At 40.3% G+C, this 16,361-nt stretch overlaps 3 protein-coding genes across 3 annotated transcripts; all 3 read left to right on the top strand.

Moving 5' to 3' along the window:
- The first annotated feature begins 1,067 nt into the window (after positions 1–1,067).
- On the top strand, positions 1,068–4,187 carry LOC104879780 (uncharacterized). The gene is made up of 6 exons (XM_059737839.1): positions 1,068–1,224; positions 1,309–1,527; positions 2,887–3,195; positions 3,311–3,472; positions 3,742–3,825; positions 3,915–4,187. Exons 1-6 carry the CDS (start codon positions 1,195–1,197, stop codon positions 4,020–4,022), a joined length of 912 nt encoding a protein of 303 aa, XP_059593822.1. The 5' UTR covers positions 1,068–1,194; the 3' UTR covers positions 4,023–4,187.
- Positions 4,188–6,801: 2,614 nt separating this feature from the next.
- LOC100266556 (uncharacterized) lies at positions 6,802–9,416 on the top strand. The gene is made up of 6 exons (XM_002276941.5): positions 6,802–7,012; positions 7,097–7,315; positions 8,149–8,457; positions 8,567–8,728; positions 8,997–9,080; positions 9,171–9,416. The coding sequence occupies exons 1-6, from the start codon at positions 6,983–6,985 to the stop codon at positions 9,276–9,278; spliced, it is 912 nt and encodes a 303-aa protein (XP_002276977.1). The 5' UTR covers positions 6,802–6,982; the 3' UTR covers positions 9,279–9,416.
- Positions 9,417–15,282: 5,866 nt separating this feature from the next.
- Positions 15,283–15,657, top strand: LOC109122875 (uncharacterized). Its single transcript, XM_019220957.1, has one exon. It carries the CDS (start codon positions 15,283–15,285, stop codon positions 15,655–15,657), a length of 375 nt encoding a protein of 124 aa, XP_019076502.1.
- Positions 15,658–16,361: the final 704 nt, after the last annotated feature.

Here is a 16,361-nt window from a genome sequence, read left to right as displayed (position 1 = left end):
TTGTTACATATTATATTATTGGATAAGTGGTTTATCGGAATTTTGGATGAGTGGAAGCATATTTTATTTAATTAAAGTATGCGTCTATTATAACATTGTAATGGTTATTGAAATTTAGATAGAAAATGAGTGAAAAATAGCAGATTGTAGGATATTATAAAGTACATATTAAGTGTGCGTAAAAAAGTGTTTTTAATCCTTTTAATACTTAAAAAATAAAAAATTTTAAATATAAAAAAATCTAAAAATACTTTCTATTATAGGGTGGTTCTAATACAAGAATTTTTTGTCCATGGGAAGGATTGAAAGGGTAAAATGCATTTAACCCTAAAAAGTTTAAAAATAATAATGTCAAAATGAAGTTATTTATATAATTTTTAAAATATGAAAATTATTATTTTTTCAAATGTGTATATTAGTTTATCTCTTTTAATCCTATATTTCTGAATGAAATGAGACTTGTATAGCGTCGTGGCAATTCACTTATTTAAATTAAAGGATAAATTTGGCAAGGGATTAAAATTGAAGGGTACACTTGGTACAGGAGAATTGAACATGGCTAGTTGAAACGGTCTGAAGAAGTAAAATTTTAATTTTTTTTTTTTAAATTTAGGGTTTACTTGGCCGTCTTTTTTGAAAATACTTTTTTTTATTTATTTAAAAACAAAAAAATAAAAAAAATATGTTTAACAATAAAAAAATTATTTGTTATTTTTTATTCTTAAAAATAAAACATAAAAGGATTTTAGAAAATATTTATTAGTTATTTTTAATTATTTTTTATAGTTATTTTTAAAAATAATTATACAAATATATATTTTAAAATAATTTTATATTTTAGATTTTTAAACAAATTTTTATTTTTATACAAAATCAAGAAATAATTTTTAAATAAAATTCTTAAAAATTAGATTTGAGATCTGTTTTTGAAGATTTGATGTTATCGACCTTTTATTTTTATACAAAGTCAAGAAATAATTTTAAAATAAAATATCACCCTTTGTTTTTTAAACAAGGAATCTAATAAGAAAAGTAATTTATAGTTTTTTTTCTTCCATAATCCACCAACCACAAAAGCCTAGCTCGAAGAGTTGTTGGGGAGAGAAGCCGCCTTGAGGACTTGGAGTTTCTCATCTTCAGCTCCAAACAGAGATAACAGAAAACGCCATTCCAGCGGACCTTTATCCCTCTTTCATGGCGAAAAAACCAGTCAAATACAGTGTGGTAAGTGTTGTATCTCCCTCTTTTTCTATATGTAAATGTGGGTACATCCTATATATTTGAATATGGTTGAGAATTGTGGGACAGGTTGATGCATTCACTGATTCAGCGTTCAAGGGAAACCCTGCTGCAGTTTGCTTGTTGGAGGAAGAGAGAGATGAGGATTGGTTGCAGGCCCTGGCTATGGAGTTCAATGTCTCTCAAACTGGTTACTTGACTCGGATCACTAAGCCAGAGGCTCTTGACTCGTCCACTACAATTTTAACTCCTAGGTTTCGGCTCAGATGGTTCACTCCTGTTGCTGAGGTGAGTTCATTTCTACCATTTTTATCATATGTTATGTTTGGTTGTCCAGAAAAGGTGGAAATCAGTTCTCTGAGGAAAAAAAAAAAAAAACCACGATGTCCCACGTCGGATAGGGAAGAAAGTTCCTGACTAGAGGTTCTTCTTAACTAAGTAGACGCGTTTTAAAGCCGTGAGTACCCTTTTGGGTCCAAAGCGGATAATATCTACATGATTGGGTGTGGGTCGTTATAAATGGTATCAGAGCTGATCCCCGACCCCGGTGTGGGGGTTTGTTTGGCTTTGTCTGATTGACCCCGCAATCTCATGGGACACAACGAGGATGTTGTGTTTGCATGAGGGGTGTTTGTGATGTCCCACATCGGATAGGGGAGAAAGTTTCTGGCGCTATATATGTATAGGTTCCTCTTAACCAAGTAGACGTGTTTTAAAGCCGTGAGGACCCCTTTGGGTCCAAAGCGGATAATATCTACATGATTTAGTGCGGGTCGTTACAACTGATAACATAAGTTTATTTTTCATCTTTGCACTATTTTCTCAGCTACCAAATCTATTGTTTGCCTTTGTTTATTACTTAAAGTTCAATTTCAGGGATTATTGGATGACTTAATCCAATGCTTGCTTCAATTGGGTTGTACTAGTTTCAAGAAAAATTATGCCCCAAATGAGAAATTCTGAGAATCACAATTACCAAATTTGAATATAGATATGCAAGAAAGGACTTCCATTTTGTTCCCCAGAAAAGTGGATGTCTTTAAGGAGTAACAGATTCTTGAAAAGAACATTCTTGTGCTGTATTTCAACCTTCTTCCCTATTTCCCAAACCAAAGAAAAAAATAATAATCAAGCCTAATCCCTTATTGTGGTGATTGTTTACAACCTTCATTGACTGGGTTTGCAGTTTTTGATGAGTAAACTATACTAATCTTATGATATCTCCAATTGTTGAAAAAGTTCCTGTCGTTATATATGTATGAACTTTTCTTAACCATGTAAACACATTTTAAAGTCGTGAGAGTCTCTTAGACAATTTCTACACAATTAGGAGTGGATAATGGTATTAAATTCAATTCCAATCCTGGTGTGAGGGTTTGTTTAACCCCACAGGGGATATCACATTAGGTAGGAAAAGGGGAAAAAGTTCTTGACACTATATATATAACTCCTCTTAATCATGTAAATTAGATGTGTTTTAAAACCGTGAGAACCTTTTGGGCCCAAAGAGGACATACCTATATGGTTGGCAGTGGGTGATTATAAATTTAATACATATTTGACCAATTCGTGCTTGTGTTTGTGTTTCTTTCAATGAACTGACGGCTAGGTATGTCTCTCTTGTGCTAAGTCTATGCTTGTTTGCAGGTGAAACTCTGTGGCCATGCTACCTTAGCAGCAGCACACCTTCTCTTCACTTCCAGCTTGATGAAGGGAAATATGATAGAGTTCATCACACTGTCTGGAGTTTTAACTGCCAGAAAAGTCATGCAAGGCAACAACTCAGATGCCTTGAAGTATGAGAATGGAGAAGCACAAGAACACTTCTCTGTCGAATTAGATTTCCCGATTGTCCCAATGGTCGAATATAACTCTGCTGAGGTTGCATCAATATCCAAAGCCTTGAATGGTGCTTCAGTGATTGATATAAAGAAGACTGAGAAAGATGACCTCTTTGTATTTTCTCGAATCCTTTAGCCCTTTGCTTCTGCTTCTTCACTTTTTTGTCCATATAATTCATATGGTAAAGAAAGACAACTTCTTCACAGCTAGTTGTGTTGTGTTGGTTCAGGTCGTGCTACCATCTGGGAAGACTGTTGTGGATATAGAACCACAGTTTGATGATATACAAAAACTTCCAGGGAGGGGGTTAATTATAACAGGGCTTGCTCCTCCAGAATCTGAATTTGACTTCTTCAGTCGCTTTTTCTGTCCCAAATTGGGGATCAAGGAGGTAATAAGTTGTCACTTGGTCGCAAACCATTATAATGTTTTTCTTTGCAGCATCAAACAACTTCTCACATCAAACATCTAGCTTGTTTTGAAAATTTATATATATGCTTCTTCAAAGTATGCAGACCAGATTGGACATGCTAAATTAGAACACATGAGAGTGTTTTTCAGCTGGAGAAAATTCCCCCCAGCATCGGCCCATTCCTTTTTCATTACAATTTCTGCATGCCTCCATATATTCCTTTGTGCTCAATATCTTTTATCTCTCAGGATCCTGTTTGTGGGAGTGCACATTGTAGCTTAGCACCCTATTGGAGCCAAAAGTTGGGGAAATGTGATTTACTTGCATATCCGGTAATCTCCCCCGATCATCATCATTGTTATCATCATCGTCATTATGGTCCTCATCGTATTTTTTATGCTGTAATGTTTACTTTGTTCAGGCATCTCCTAGAAGTGGAATAGTGGATATTCATTTAGATGAACAAAACCAGAGGGTGCTGTTGCGAGGAAAAGCCGTTACAGTCATGGAAGGTTGTGTCCTGGTTTAAGTTTAGAGCAAGTTTCATCTTTTGACGTACAACAGAATTAAAATAAATTGTGGTTCTTGTGTGGAGGAGCCTTCAATTATAATCAAGAATTTTGAATTATAAACCTGGTATTGTTGCTTGCTGTGGAGTATGGACTTCCTTCTGTGAATTTGGATTTGGAAACCATCCAACTGTGCTGCTATTGTCTCCTTTTTCCATTTGCCAGTATGTCACAAAGTATAATGGGCCTTTATTGAGGCTGAAAGCCTTTCTAGCAAACACTAATTGGAGGAGATTTTCTACAAGAATGACCTGGAGCAAATTAAATGCTACTATTTTGTGAAACGGTGTATTGGGAGTGAAACTTCTAGTATTGAACTGGCTCTAGCATTAGATTAAGTGATGCTGAATTTAATAATATTCTTAGTTTTTTGTTTTTAGAATTTTATTTAAGCCTGTAAAATTCAGGCTTCCCCAAATTTCATCTTCTTCAAACATCTTCGTATTAATTCCCCTTGAACATCTGCTTTCAATACTTAAAAGGGTGGGATTTCGATAAATCTACATTTTTTTTCCTCAATGTGTCGTGTTTTTCTTAAATAATCCATGATTTGAGCACTTACAGCAGAGTAGAACTTTGTAAACATGAAGTCAAGTTGTTCATTCTTCCAAAGGAGTCCACTGATCTCTACCTTCCTCTAGAGTTGGGTGAAAGTTCTGGGAATAATGGATAAAATTTTACTACGTCTCAATCATTCTAGAGATGTCATGGGCGTAACAGTTCCACACCGTTCTAATAGTGTGCATAAATGGGTGATGGCTGCCAAGGCACCAAATGAGAATTTTATAGTCTTGTAAAGTATTCTTGGTTTAATAGAATGCAACAGGTTGGTCATTCACGGTGGTGATGTTGGGGCTAAAGAGTTTCAAAATAGCAATGGAAATTGTTATGCGAGGTCAACTGAGGTCAGATACTCCTTACGTTGTGCGTCTCAGAGCTTATGCCTAGTGACAGGGAACTGGGCAAGCTTCTTCTTTGCACAAAGGATGTCTGAATAGGTGGTCCAGGCACACCCCTCCGAAGCTTAAGTTAGGTAGATCAGACCCTTTCAAGGAGAGAATGAATAGATCAGCTTAAACGCGCGTACCTGGATTATGCTTCAGGAGGACTTTTTCTAGTGCTTAGGAGAAAGCTATTGTAGTGCCGAATAGACACTTTGACTTTCTCCATAATGATGGCTGTCTTGCAGGTGATAGGACAATCATTACAGTTTTAGGCGGCTAGCAGGTGCCGTCGAAAGTTGTGTCATGATGCAGTTGTCTGTCACTTCAACTTGCTGGAGGTATGAGACGGTGTGTGATAATCCATTGACATGAATGTAAGGACTGGGGAATATCTCATCAGTCACCTCCATGTGAGATGGAAATGATTACACGTAGCAAGGGGGCTTGAAGGCTGGTTGGAAGACGTTGCCCACTTAGGGAGTCTAGTGTCATTTGCTGCATGCCTGTGTGGTCCGGATAGAAGGCTTCGGATGATGTGGCAGCTATCCGGGCAGTACTGAGGGGAGTGACACGTGGAGGGGAGTCCCCACAAAAATCACATATGCAGATAATACTTAAATAGAAAGAGGTGAATAACACAAAGGCTTTAAAGGAAAATGTTTGAACCTAACCTTGGCACGCGAAGATTCTAATTATGGTATGAAAAGTATAATTGTCATGTCATTGATGGTAGTATTGTACAAGAAGTATCAGTTACTACTTTTATTTCACCGACCAAAACCAGCTTATATTTTGATGGTCTCATCTCCACCTTTCTCAGAGGCTGAGACAAAGAGAAACCATAACCAGTGAACTCAACCACAACCCCACTTCAATGGCGAAAAAACCAGTCAAATTCAGTGTGCTAAATGCATTCACAGAGACAGCGTTCAAGGGAAACCCAGCTGCAGTCTGCTTGTTAGAGGAAGAGAGATCAGGAATGATTGCAGGCCAGGGCTGTGGAGTTTCACTTATTTATTTATTTATTTTTATTTTATAGATTTTCGTATGCAACTGTAAAGCGTGTGGGCTTCAAATTTAATCAATTTTTTTTTTTTTGTATTTTAACCTTATTTATTTACTTAATAAATTGATCATGGATTTTTTTAACAATTAAGGACAAAATATTAAATTTTGAACATTGAAAATTAAAATGTAAGATACATACATCAAAATTAAAAAATAAATATACTTAAGATTTGTTTAATAACTGTTTTAGAAAATAGTTTTAAAAATGATTTTTTTAAAGTAATTTTTTAAAATTATTATTTAATGTTTTATAGAATAAAAGTTCATTTAAAAATTTAAGTATTTTTAACCTATTTTTAATCATTTTACTTGATTGAATAATTAATTTTTAAAATAATTTTTTTAAAAATAGGTAAAAATAATATAAAACAACTGAAAAATGTTATCTGAAAGTATAATATTTTCTATTTTTGAAAGTAAAAATAGAAAATAGTTTTAAATTATCAAACGTGTCTTCCTAAATTTTTATTTTAAAAAATAGAATTTCAAAAATAGTTAACAAATATATCCTTAATTTTTTTTTTCTAAACAAATTTATTATTTCTTTTATTTATTACTTTGAATTTAATTTTAAGTATTATTAAATGAGTTAATATGATTTAATCATATAATATAATTATTTAATTTTATTTATTAAATATATTAAATACATTTAAATATCAAATATAATAATATATTATTCTTAAAAACCCTTTTCTAAAACAGTTGGATCTTATCTTTCTCTGTTGTGAAAAAGGGAATCTAAAAAAAACTTGTAATTAATAATTTTTTATTTCCATAATCCACCAACCGCAAAACAGCTCAAAAGAGTCGTCGGAAGAGAAGCCGCCTTTTAAGAGTTGAGTTTCTCATCCCCACCTTACCATACAGAGATAACAGAAAACACCATTCCAGCTGAACTTTCTTTCATGGCGAAAAAACCAGTCAAATTCACAGTGGTAAGTGTCGCATCTCCCTCTTTTTCTATATGTAGATGTGGGTACATCCTATATATTTGACTATGGTTGAGAATTGTGAGACAGGTAGATGCATTCACTGATTCAGCGTTCAAGGGAAACCCAGCTGCAGTTTGCTTGTTGGAGGAAGAGAGAGATGAGGATTGGTTGCAGGCCCTGGCTATGGAGTTCAATATCTCTGAAACTTGTTACTTGAATCGGATCACTGAGCCAGAGGCTCTTGACTCGTCCACTACAATTTTAACTCCTAGGTTTCGGCTCAGATGGTTCACTCCCACTACCGAGGTGAGTTCATTTCTACAATTTTTATCATATGCTATGTTTGGTTGTTGAGAAAAGGTGGGAATTAGTCCTCTGAAAGAAAAAGCACTGATAAGATAAGTTTGATTTTTATTTTATTTTTTCGTCCCATTTTCTCAGCTACCCAATCCGTTTCTTGCTTTTGTTTATGACTTTGAAGTTTAATTTCAGGAATTATTGGATGACTTAATCCAATGCTTGCTTCAATTGGGTTGTACTAGTTTCAAGAAAAAGTATGCCCCGATTGAGAAATTCTGAGAACCACAAATACCAAATTTGAATATAGATATGAAGGAAAAGAACATTCTTGTGCTGTATTTCAATCTTCTTCCCCATTTCCCAAACTGAAGAGAAAAATAATAATTAAGCTTAATCCCTTATTGTGGTGTTTGTTTACAACCTTCATTGACTGGGTTTGCAGGTTTTGATATCTAAACTATACTAATCTTATGATATCTTGGATAGCCGAAAAAAGTTCCTGTCACTATATATATAAATGAGAGCCTCTTTAGTGCAAAACAGACAATATCTACACAAATAGGAATAGATCATTACAAATGAGAGTTTGTTTAACATATCACATTAGATAGGGGAAGGAGAAAAGTACTTGAATATTTATGGGTTCCTCTTAATCATGTAGATTAGACGCGTTTCAAAATCTTGAGAACCCTTTTGGCCCAAGGAAGACATATCTAATGGTTGGGAGTAGGTCGTTATAAATCTAATACATATTTTACCAATTAGTGCTTGTGTCTGTGTTTCAATTGACAGCTAGCTATGTCTTCCTTGTGTTAAGTCTATGCTACGCTTGTTTGCAGGTGAATCTCTGTGGCCATGCTACCTTAGCAGCAGCACACTTTCTCTTCACTTCCAGCTTGATGAAGGGAAATATGATAGAGTTCATCACACTGTCTGGAGTTTTAACTGCCAGAAAAGTCATGCAAGGCAACAAATCAGATGCCTTGAAGTATGAGAATGGAGAAGCACAAGAACACTTCTCTGTCGAATTAGATTTCCCGATTGTCCCAATGGTCGAATATAACTCTGCTGAGGTTGCATCAATATCCAAAGCCTTGAATGGTGCTTCAGTGATTGATATAAAGAAGACTGAGGGAGATGACCTCTTTGTATTTTCTCGAATCCTTTAGCCCTTTGCTTCTTCACTTTTTTGTCCATATAATTCATATGGTAGAGAAAGACAACTTCTTCACAGCTAGTTGTGTTGTGTTGGTTCAGGTCGTGCTACCATCTGGGAAGACCGTTGTGGATATAGAACCACAGTTTGATGATATACAAAAACTTCCAGGGAGGGGGTTAATTATAACAGGGCTTGCTCCTCCAGAATCTGAATTTGACTTCTTCAGTCGCTTCTTCTGTCCCAAATTGGGGATCAAGGAGGTAATAAGTTGTCACTTGGTCTCAAACCATTATAATGTTTTTCTTTGCAGCATCAAACAACTTCTCACATCGAACATCTAGCTTGTTTTGAAAATTTATATATATGCTTCTTCAAAGTATGCAGACCAGATTGGACATGCTAAATTAGAACACATGAGAGTGTTTTTCAGCTGGAGAAAATTCCCCCCAGCATCGGCCCATTCCTTTTCATTACAATTTCTGCATACCTCCATATATTCCTTTGTGCTCAATATCTTTTATCTCTCAGGATCCTGTTTGTGGGAGTGCACATTGTAGCTTAGCACCTTATTGGAGCCAAAAGTTGGGGAAATGCGATTTACTTGCATATGCGGTAATCTTCCCCCGATCATCATCATTGTTATCATCATCGTCATTATGGTCTTCATCATATTGATTATACTATAATGTTTACTTTGTTCAGGCATCTCCTAGAAGTGGAAGAGTGGATATTCATTTAGATGAACAAAACCAGAGGGTGCTGTTGCGAGGAAAAGCCGTTACAGTCATGGAAGGTTGTGTCCTGGTTTAAATTTAGAGCATTTGACGTACAACAGAATTAAAATAAATTGTGGTTCTTGTGTGGAGGGGCCTTCAATTATAATCAAGATTTTTGAATTATAAACCTGGTATTGTTGCTTGCTATGGAGTATGGACTTCCTTCTGTGAATTTCCATTTGGAAACCATCCAACTGTGCTGCTATTGTCTCCTTTTTCCATTTGCCAGTATGTCACAAAGTATAATGGGCCTTTATTGAGGCTGAAAGCCTTTCTAGCAAACACTAATTGGAGGAGATTTTCTACAAGAATGACCTGGAGCAAATTAAATGCTACTATTTTGTGAAACGGTGTATTGGGAGTGAAACTTCTAGTATTGAACTGGCTCTAGCATTAGATTAAGTGATGCTGAATTTAATAATATTCTTAGTTTTTTGTTTTTAGAATTTTATTTAAGCCGCTTCCCCAAATTTCATCTTCTTCAAACATCTTCGTATTAATTCCCCTTGAACATCTGCTTTCAATACTTAAAAGGGTGGGATTTCGATAAATCTACAGTTTTTTTCCTCAATGTGTCGTGTTTTTCTTAAATAATCCATGATTTGAGCACTTACAGCAGAGTAGAACTTTGTAAACATGAAGTCAAGTTGTTCATTCTTCCAAAGGAGTCCACTGATCTCTACCTTCCTCTAGAGTTGGGTGAAAGTTCTGGGAATAATGGATAAAATTTTACAACGTCTCAATCATTCTAGAGATGTCATGGGCGTAACAGTTCCACACCGTTCTAATAGTGTGCATAAATGGGTGATGGCTGCCAAGGCACCAAATGAGAATTTTATAGTCTTGTAAAGTATTCTTGGTTTAATAGAATGCAATAGGTTGGTCATTCATGGTGGTGATGTTGGGGCTAAAGAGTTTCAAAACAGCAATGGAAATTGTTGATGTTGTAGGGACCCCTCCCTCCGAGAACACGTGGCACGCATCCTACAGTGACACATGGCACGCATTGTCACCCGGGTCACGCTCGTCCGGACCTTCCTGTAAAGCGCACATGGCGCACTTTTTATATCCGGACTGCCTCAAGGAAGATCAAACGGCACTTATAAGCATATCATCCGGACGATTTACACAATGCATCCGGATGATCAAACATATGCCGTCCGGATACAATGGTCCGGATCATTGACTAAAGTATAGCAAGTCTTACACGCTATCACGACAACCAGCCATGACCCACGTCCCATCACCTGCAGAGTGAAAGGACGGGTTGAGGTGACAACAAGTCACTTCCCACGATCATTCTACATGATCACTTCCCACGATCTTTGACAGCAGCATCACCTACCACGGTTTCTGACAGCCGCCAGTAGGGTGGCGATGACCATGCTGCCTCCGAATGTCATCATGACAAAACATAAAATATCTCCTCACCATTAATGAGAGGAACAGTACTCCTGACACTATATATATACCTTCACACGAAGAGGAAGGTAATCTCCAGATACCTAGTAAAAGGCCAACTGATTTATATCTCCCTCTCTAACCATGGCTAACAATACCATCGGAGGGTGCGTCCGGACACCCTGTTCGGATGCCTTTTTGCAGATATAACGACTGAATCAAGAACCTTTGTGTGTTGAGATCGCGTCTCCATCCATTTGGCAGCTACGTGGAATCCCAGGAGTGCAAGGTATCAACATTGGCGCCGTCTGTGGGAAAATTTTACTTTGATTCAGTCACTAAAAAAGATGGCTACATCTTCCCAAAGCCGTTCATCTGGTAGGAGAGAGGAGGATGATTTTGAATGGCGTCAAACCATTGAAAGAAGGCAGTTGGCAAGCGAACGACAACTAAAAGCTCTCCTCCAGGAGACAGAAAGACTGAGAGAAGAAAACGCTGTATTACGCATCCAGACTTCAACATCAAGGCCTCCTCGACGTCAGCGTTCAAGAGGCCAAGTAGCAAACTCAAGGCCTCAACAAGAACCGGAATCAATATATCCTGGGACAACGGGAGCTATTCCAGGAGCATACAACGTGAGGCCTCATGAGCCACGCACGCCTATGCCTCGAATTCCCCGTGAGGAAAGCTCAGACTCTACTCACTTTTCAGCGAAAAGACAACGTGATAAAAAATCCCAGTTGTCAAATTCGATGCGCGCAAGGTTAGGCCCACAAGAGCCTGAAAGATCAAGGCCACCAATGGCCACAACCTGGGCACCACGCCCTGACCCCATGGCCACCCCTATGGTGCAAAACGTTCACCCGCATCGTGACCCCGTAGTCACCCCCGTGATGCGGAACGTTCATTCGCACCCAGCGAAACAACCAACTGGGAGAAACATCCCAAACGAGCCACCCATTGGCTCCATCAGCAAAAGGCTGGATGACATGCTCTCCACGCCTTTCTGCTCTCATATCATTAATTACGAGCCCCCAAGAGGATTCCTCGTACCAAAGTTTTCCACATACGATGGAACCAACGATCCCTTCGATCACATCATGCATTATTGACAGCTTATGACGCTCGATATTGGCAACGATGCACTGCTATGCAAAGTATTTCCCGCCAGCTTACAAGGACAGACCCTCTATGGTTTCATCGCCTACCTCCCAACTCTGTTGGCAATTTCAGGGACCTGTCCGAAGCTTTCGTGGGACAATACTTGTGCTCCGCACGACACAAGCAAAATATCAGCACCCTGCAGAACATAAAAATGCAAGATAACGAATCCTTGAGGGAATTCGTGAAGCGATTTGGCCAGGCCGTGCTTCAAGTAGAGGCTTGCAGTATGAATGCTGTCCTACAGATCTTCAAGCGAAGCATCTGTCCAGGCACTCCATTTTTCGAATCACTGGTTAAAAAACCTCTTACAACAATGGATGACTTATTCAGGCGCGCCAACAAATATTCAATGCTCGAAGATGACGTACGTGCAGCCACCCAGCAAGTTTTGGTTGCCGGACGGCCATCTAGAAATAATACGGAGGGAAATAATAAACCTCCGGATCGGCCAAAGCCGTCTGACAGAAAGCAGGAAGGGCCAAGTCGCCCGAAAATGCCGCCTCTCACACCTCTTTCCATATCATATGAGAAACTTCTCCCAATGATCCAGGGCTTGTCCGACTTCAGATGGCCTAGACCCATTGGAACAGACCCATCTACAAGGGATCGTAGTAGGAGATGTGCCTTCCACAAGGATCATGGCCATACAACAGAGACATGCCGAGCTTTCCAGTTTCTGGTCGAGAGGCTCATAAAAGCAGGGCATTTGAAGCAATACCTCCGATCAGATAATGGAGGAAGGGGCGCATCCCAACATCACAACCCCGGAGCCCCTAGGGCCCCATCTGTCCCCAAGGCCGTTATAAACTATATTAACGGAGGTCCATCCGACGAGGAGTACGACTCTAAGCGAAAGAGACAAAAATTGTTGCGGGCCGCATCAATACGCGAGCGCATCAATTCCATCCGGCCTGGGCTAACTGGAGGGAGCCCTTGCCCCATAGATGGGACAATCATTTTCCCACCAGTAGATCCCACCCGGACACTGCAACCATATCGAGACGCCCTCATCTTGTCCCTAGAGATAGGAGACTTCGATGTGCGACGTATCTTGGTTGACCCAGACAGCTCGGCCGATCTTATACAAGCATCGGTCGTTAGCCACATGGGACACAGTCTCACAGGCCTTGAAAACCCCAGACGAATACTGTCCGGATTCAACGGCTCATCAACTACGTCTTTGGGAGACATTGTACTGCCGGTCCAAGCTGGCCCAGTCACTCTCAACGTACAATTCTCGATGGTACAAGAGTTATCACCCTTCAATATCATCTTGGGGCGCACATGGCTTCATTACATGAAAGCCATCCCCTCTACATATCATCAAATGGTGAGCTTTCTCACCAACGAGGGCCAAATCGACCTATATGGCAGCCAATTAGCCGCCCGTCAATGCTATCAGATAGCACGTGAAGCGGGGGCCAATCAGGAGGATGCATCTCCCCCTGAACCCAGCATTGCACATGACCAATAGCAATTATTGGGTCCGGCGGACAAAGATCCCCCTGCAGCAGATCCCTTACAAACAATCCAAATTTCGGAGGAAAGCACTCACCTCACGAACATCAGTTCCCTCATGACGACCGAAGAAACTCAGAGCATACAAAATATCTTCAGGCGAAACCATGACATCTTCGCATGGGCACATTCTGATATGAGGGGAATTCATCCATCTGTTGCATCTCACAAGCTTAACGTCTTTGCAGCTGCCAGACCCGTCCAGCAGAAGATTAGACGTTTCCACCCGGATAGACAAGAAGTTATCCGGAAAGAGATTGACAAACTACTAAATGCCGGATTCGTCAGAGAAGTATCTTATCCAAAAAAGAAGGAAAATGGCGAGTTTGTGTAGACTACACCAATCTCAACAGCGCATGTCCAAAAGACAGTTTTCCCTTGCCGCGAATAGATCAAATTGTGGATTCCACTTCTGGGCAAGGAATGCTCTCTTTCTTGGATGCCTTCTCCGGATATCACCAGATCCCCATGTCCCCGGATGACGAAGAAAAGACAGCATTCATAACGCCACACGACCTCTATTGCTACAAATCATGCCATTCAGACTCAAAAATGCTGGCGCCACTTACCAAAGATTGATGACAAAAATCTTTAAACCCCTGATGGGACACACGGTAGAGGTATATATTGATGATATAGTGGTTAAAAGCAAAACCCGAGAGGAACATGTCCTTCACTTACAAGAAGTTTTTCACCTCTTACGAAAGTATGGCATGAAGTCAAATCCTTCTAAATGCGCCTTTGGCGTAAGTGCTGGCAAATTTCTGGGATTTATGGTCAGCCAAAGGGGCATAGAAGTCAGCCCGGATCAAGTCAAGGCAGTCATGGGAACACCCCCTCCCAAGAATAAGAAGGAGTTACAACGCCTCACAGGCAAGCTCGTTGCGTTAGGGCGTTTCATAGCCCGCTTCACTGATGAATTACGACCCTTCTTCCTGGCAATACGAAAAGCTGGAGCGCACGGATGGACGGACAGTTGCCAAAACGCTTTCGAAAAGATAAAACATTGTCTTACGCAACCACCCATCTTGAACAGCCCCATTCTAAAAGAGAAATTGTATATGTATCTGGCGGTATCAGAGTGGGCAATCAGTGCCGTTCTACTCTGCTGCCCCTCACCCAAGGAGCAGAAACCTATCTACTACGTGAGCAGGGCATTGGCAGACGTAGAAACCCGATATTAAAAAATGGAGCTAACAGCCTTAGCCCTTCGAAGCGCTGCCCAGAAGTTCCGCCCTTATTTCCAAGCTCATCCAGTGATCGTACTAACCGACCAGCCCCTTCGCAACATTCTGCACAAGCCAGATTTAACCGGGAGAATGCTACAATGGGCCATCGAATTAAGCGAATTTGGAATCGAATTCCAACCCAGATTGTCCATGAAAGGCCAAGTAATGGCTGACTTCGTGCTAGAATATTCCCGAAGACCCAGCCAACACCACGAATCAAACAAACAAGTATGGTGGACTCTACGAGTTGACGGAGCCTCACGCTCATCAGGCTCTGGAGTTGGGCTCCTACTACAGTCCCCAACTGGGGAACATTTGGAGCAAGCCATCCGGTTGGGATTCCCTGCCTCTAACAATGAAGCAGAATATGAGGCCATCTTGTCCAGATTGGACCTCGCCCTTGCTCTATCCGTCTCCAAACTCCGGATCTACAGCGACTCACAACTCGTGGTAAAGCATGTCCAGGAGGAATATGAGGCTAAGGACGCACGCATGGCGCGTTACTTAGCTAAAGTAAGAAACACCTTGCAGCAATTCACCGAATGGACAATCGAAAAAATCAAGCGAGCTGACAATAGGCGCGCTGACGCCTTGGCCGGCATAGCTGCCTCCCTCCCTATCAAAGAAGCCATTCTATTGCCCATACATGTGCAACCCAACCCCTCTGTCGCAGAAAGTTCCACCTGCAATACCATTGAGGCATCCCAAGTGGACGGCCAAGAATGGATGAATGGCATCACAGAATATATCCGGACTGGAACTTTACCCGGAGATCTCAAACAAGCACACAAAGTCCGGGTGCAAGCTGCCTGTTTCACCCTGATTGGGGGACACCTGTACAAGCGGTCCTTCACAGGACCTTACCTTCGTTGCCTAGGGCATTCAGAGGCCCAGTATGTGTTAGCTGAGTTACACGAAGGAATATGCGGGAATCATTCAGGAGGACGATCTCTGGCACATCGAGCCCATTCACAGGGATATTATTGGCCAACAATGAAGAAGGATGCGGCAGCATACGTCAAAAATTGTGACAAATGTCAAAAGCATGCTCCCATTCCACATATGCCATCAGCAACATTGAAATCAATATCAAGCCCATGACCCTTCGCACAATGGGGCATGGACATAGTGGGACCTCTCCCAGTTGCGCCTGCCCAAAAGAAATTCCTCTTTGTTGCCACTGATTACTTTAGTAAGTGGGTAGAAACTGAAGCATATGCTAGCATCAAAGACAAAGATGTCACCAAGTTCGTATGGAAAAACATTATTTGCCGTTTTGGGATTCCCCAAGCCATCATAGCTGACAATGGTCCGCAATTTGACAGCATTGCTTTCAGAAATTTCTGTGTGGAGCTGAACATCCGGAATTCATACTTCACACCGCGATATCCTCAAAGTAATGGGCAAGCAGAAGCTACAAACAAAACCCTAATCACTGCCTTAAAGAAAAGGCTTGAACAAGCCAAAGGAAAATGGGTCGAGGAGCTACCCGGCGTCTTATGGGCCTACCGAACTACACCCGGACGGCCAACAGAAAATACTCCTTTCGCTCTCGCATATGGAATGGATGCAGTCATTCCTACTGAAATAGGTCTTCCTACTATCCGGACTGACGCAGCAGAACAGAGTGATGCAAACATGGAATTAGGAAGAAATTTGGATTGGACGGATGAAGTGAGGGAAAGCGCGGCCATCCGGATGGCAGATTATCAACAAAGGGCATCAGCACATTACAATCGCAAAGTGAGGCCAAGAAGCTTCAAAAATGGTACGCTAGTCCTTAGAAAAGTTTTTGAAAACACTGC

Source organism: Vitis vinifera, chromosome 7 (assembly GCF_030704535.1).
Source record: "Vitis vinifera cultivar Pinot Noir 40024 chromosome 7, ASM3070453v1".
In the NCBI taxonomy this organism is placed as follows: Eukaryota; Viridiplantae; Streptophyta; class Magnoliopsida; order Vitales; family Vitaceae; genus Vitis; species Vitis vinifera.
Note: the sequence above shows the minus strand (reverse complement) of the source record. Positions and strands in the feature narration are given on the sequence as shown.

What these genes read in the sequence shown, in the direction of transcription:
- LOC104879780 (XM_059737839.1), top strand. Translation starts at nt 1,195, where the DNA reads ATGGCGAAAAAACCAGTCAAATACAGTGTG. An exon ending in AACCAGTCAAATACAGTGTG is followed by an intron (nt 1,225 to 1,308) that starts GTAAGTGTTGTA and finishes ATTGTGGGACAG; the next exon opens with GTTGATGCATTCACTGATTC. An exon ending in CTGAGAAAGATGACCTCTTT is followed by an intron (nt 3,196 to 3,310) that starts GTATTTTCTCGA and finishes GTGTTGGTTCAG; the next exon opens with GTCGTGCTACCATCTGGGAA.
- LOC100266556 (XM_002276941.5), top strand. Translation starts at nt 6,983, where the DNA reads ATGGCGAAAAAACCAGTCAAATTCACAGTG. An exon ending in CCAAATTGGGGATCAAGGAG is followed by an intron (nt 8,729 to 8,996) that starts GTAATAAGTTGT and finishes TTTATCTCTCAG; the next exon opens with GATCCTGTTTGTGGGAGTGC. An exon ending in GCGATTTACTTGCATATGCG is followed by an intron (nt 9,081 to 9,170) that starts GTAATCTTCCCC and finishes TACTTTGTTCAG; the next exon opens with GCATCTCCTAGAAGTGGAAG.
- LOC109122875 (XM_019220957.1), top strand. Translation starts at nt 15,283, where the DNA reads ATGAATGGCATCACAGAATATATCCGGACTGGAACTTTACCCGGAGAT.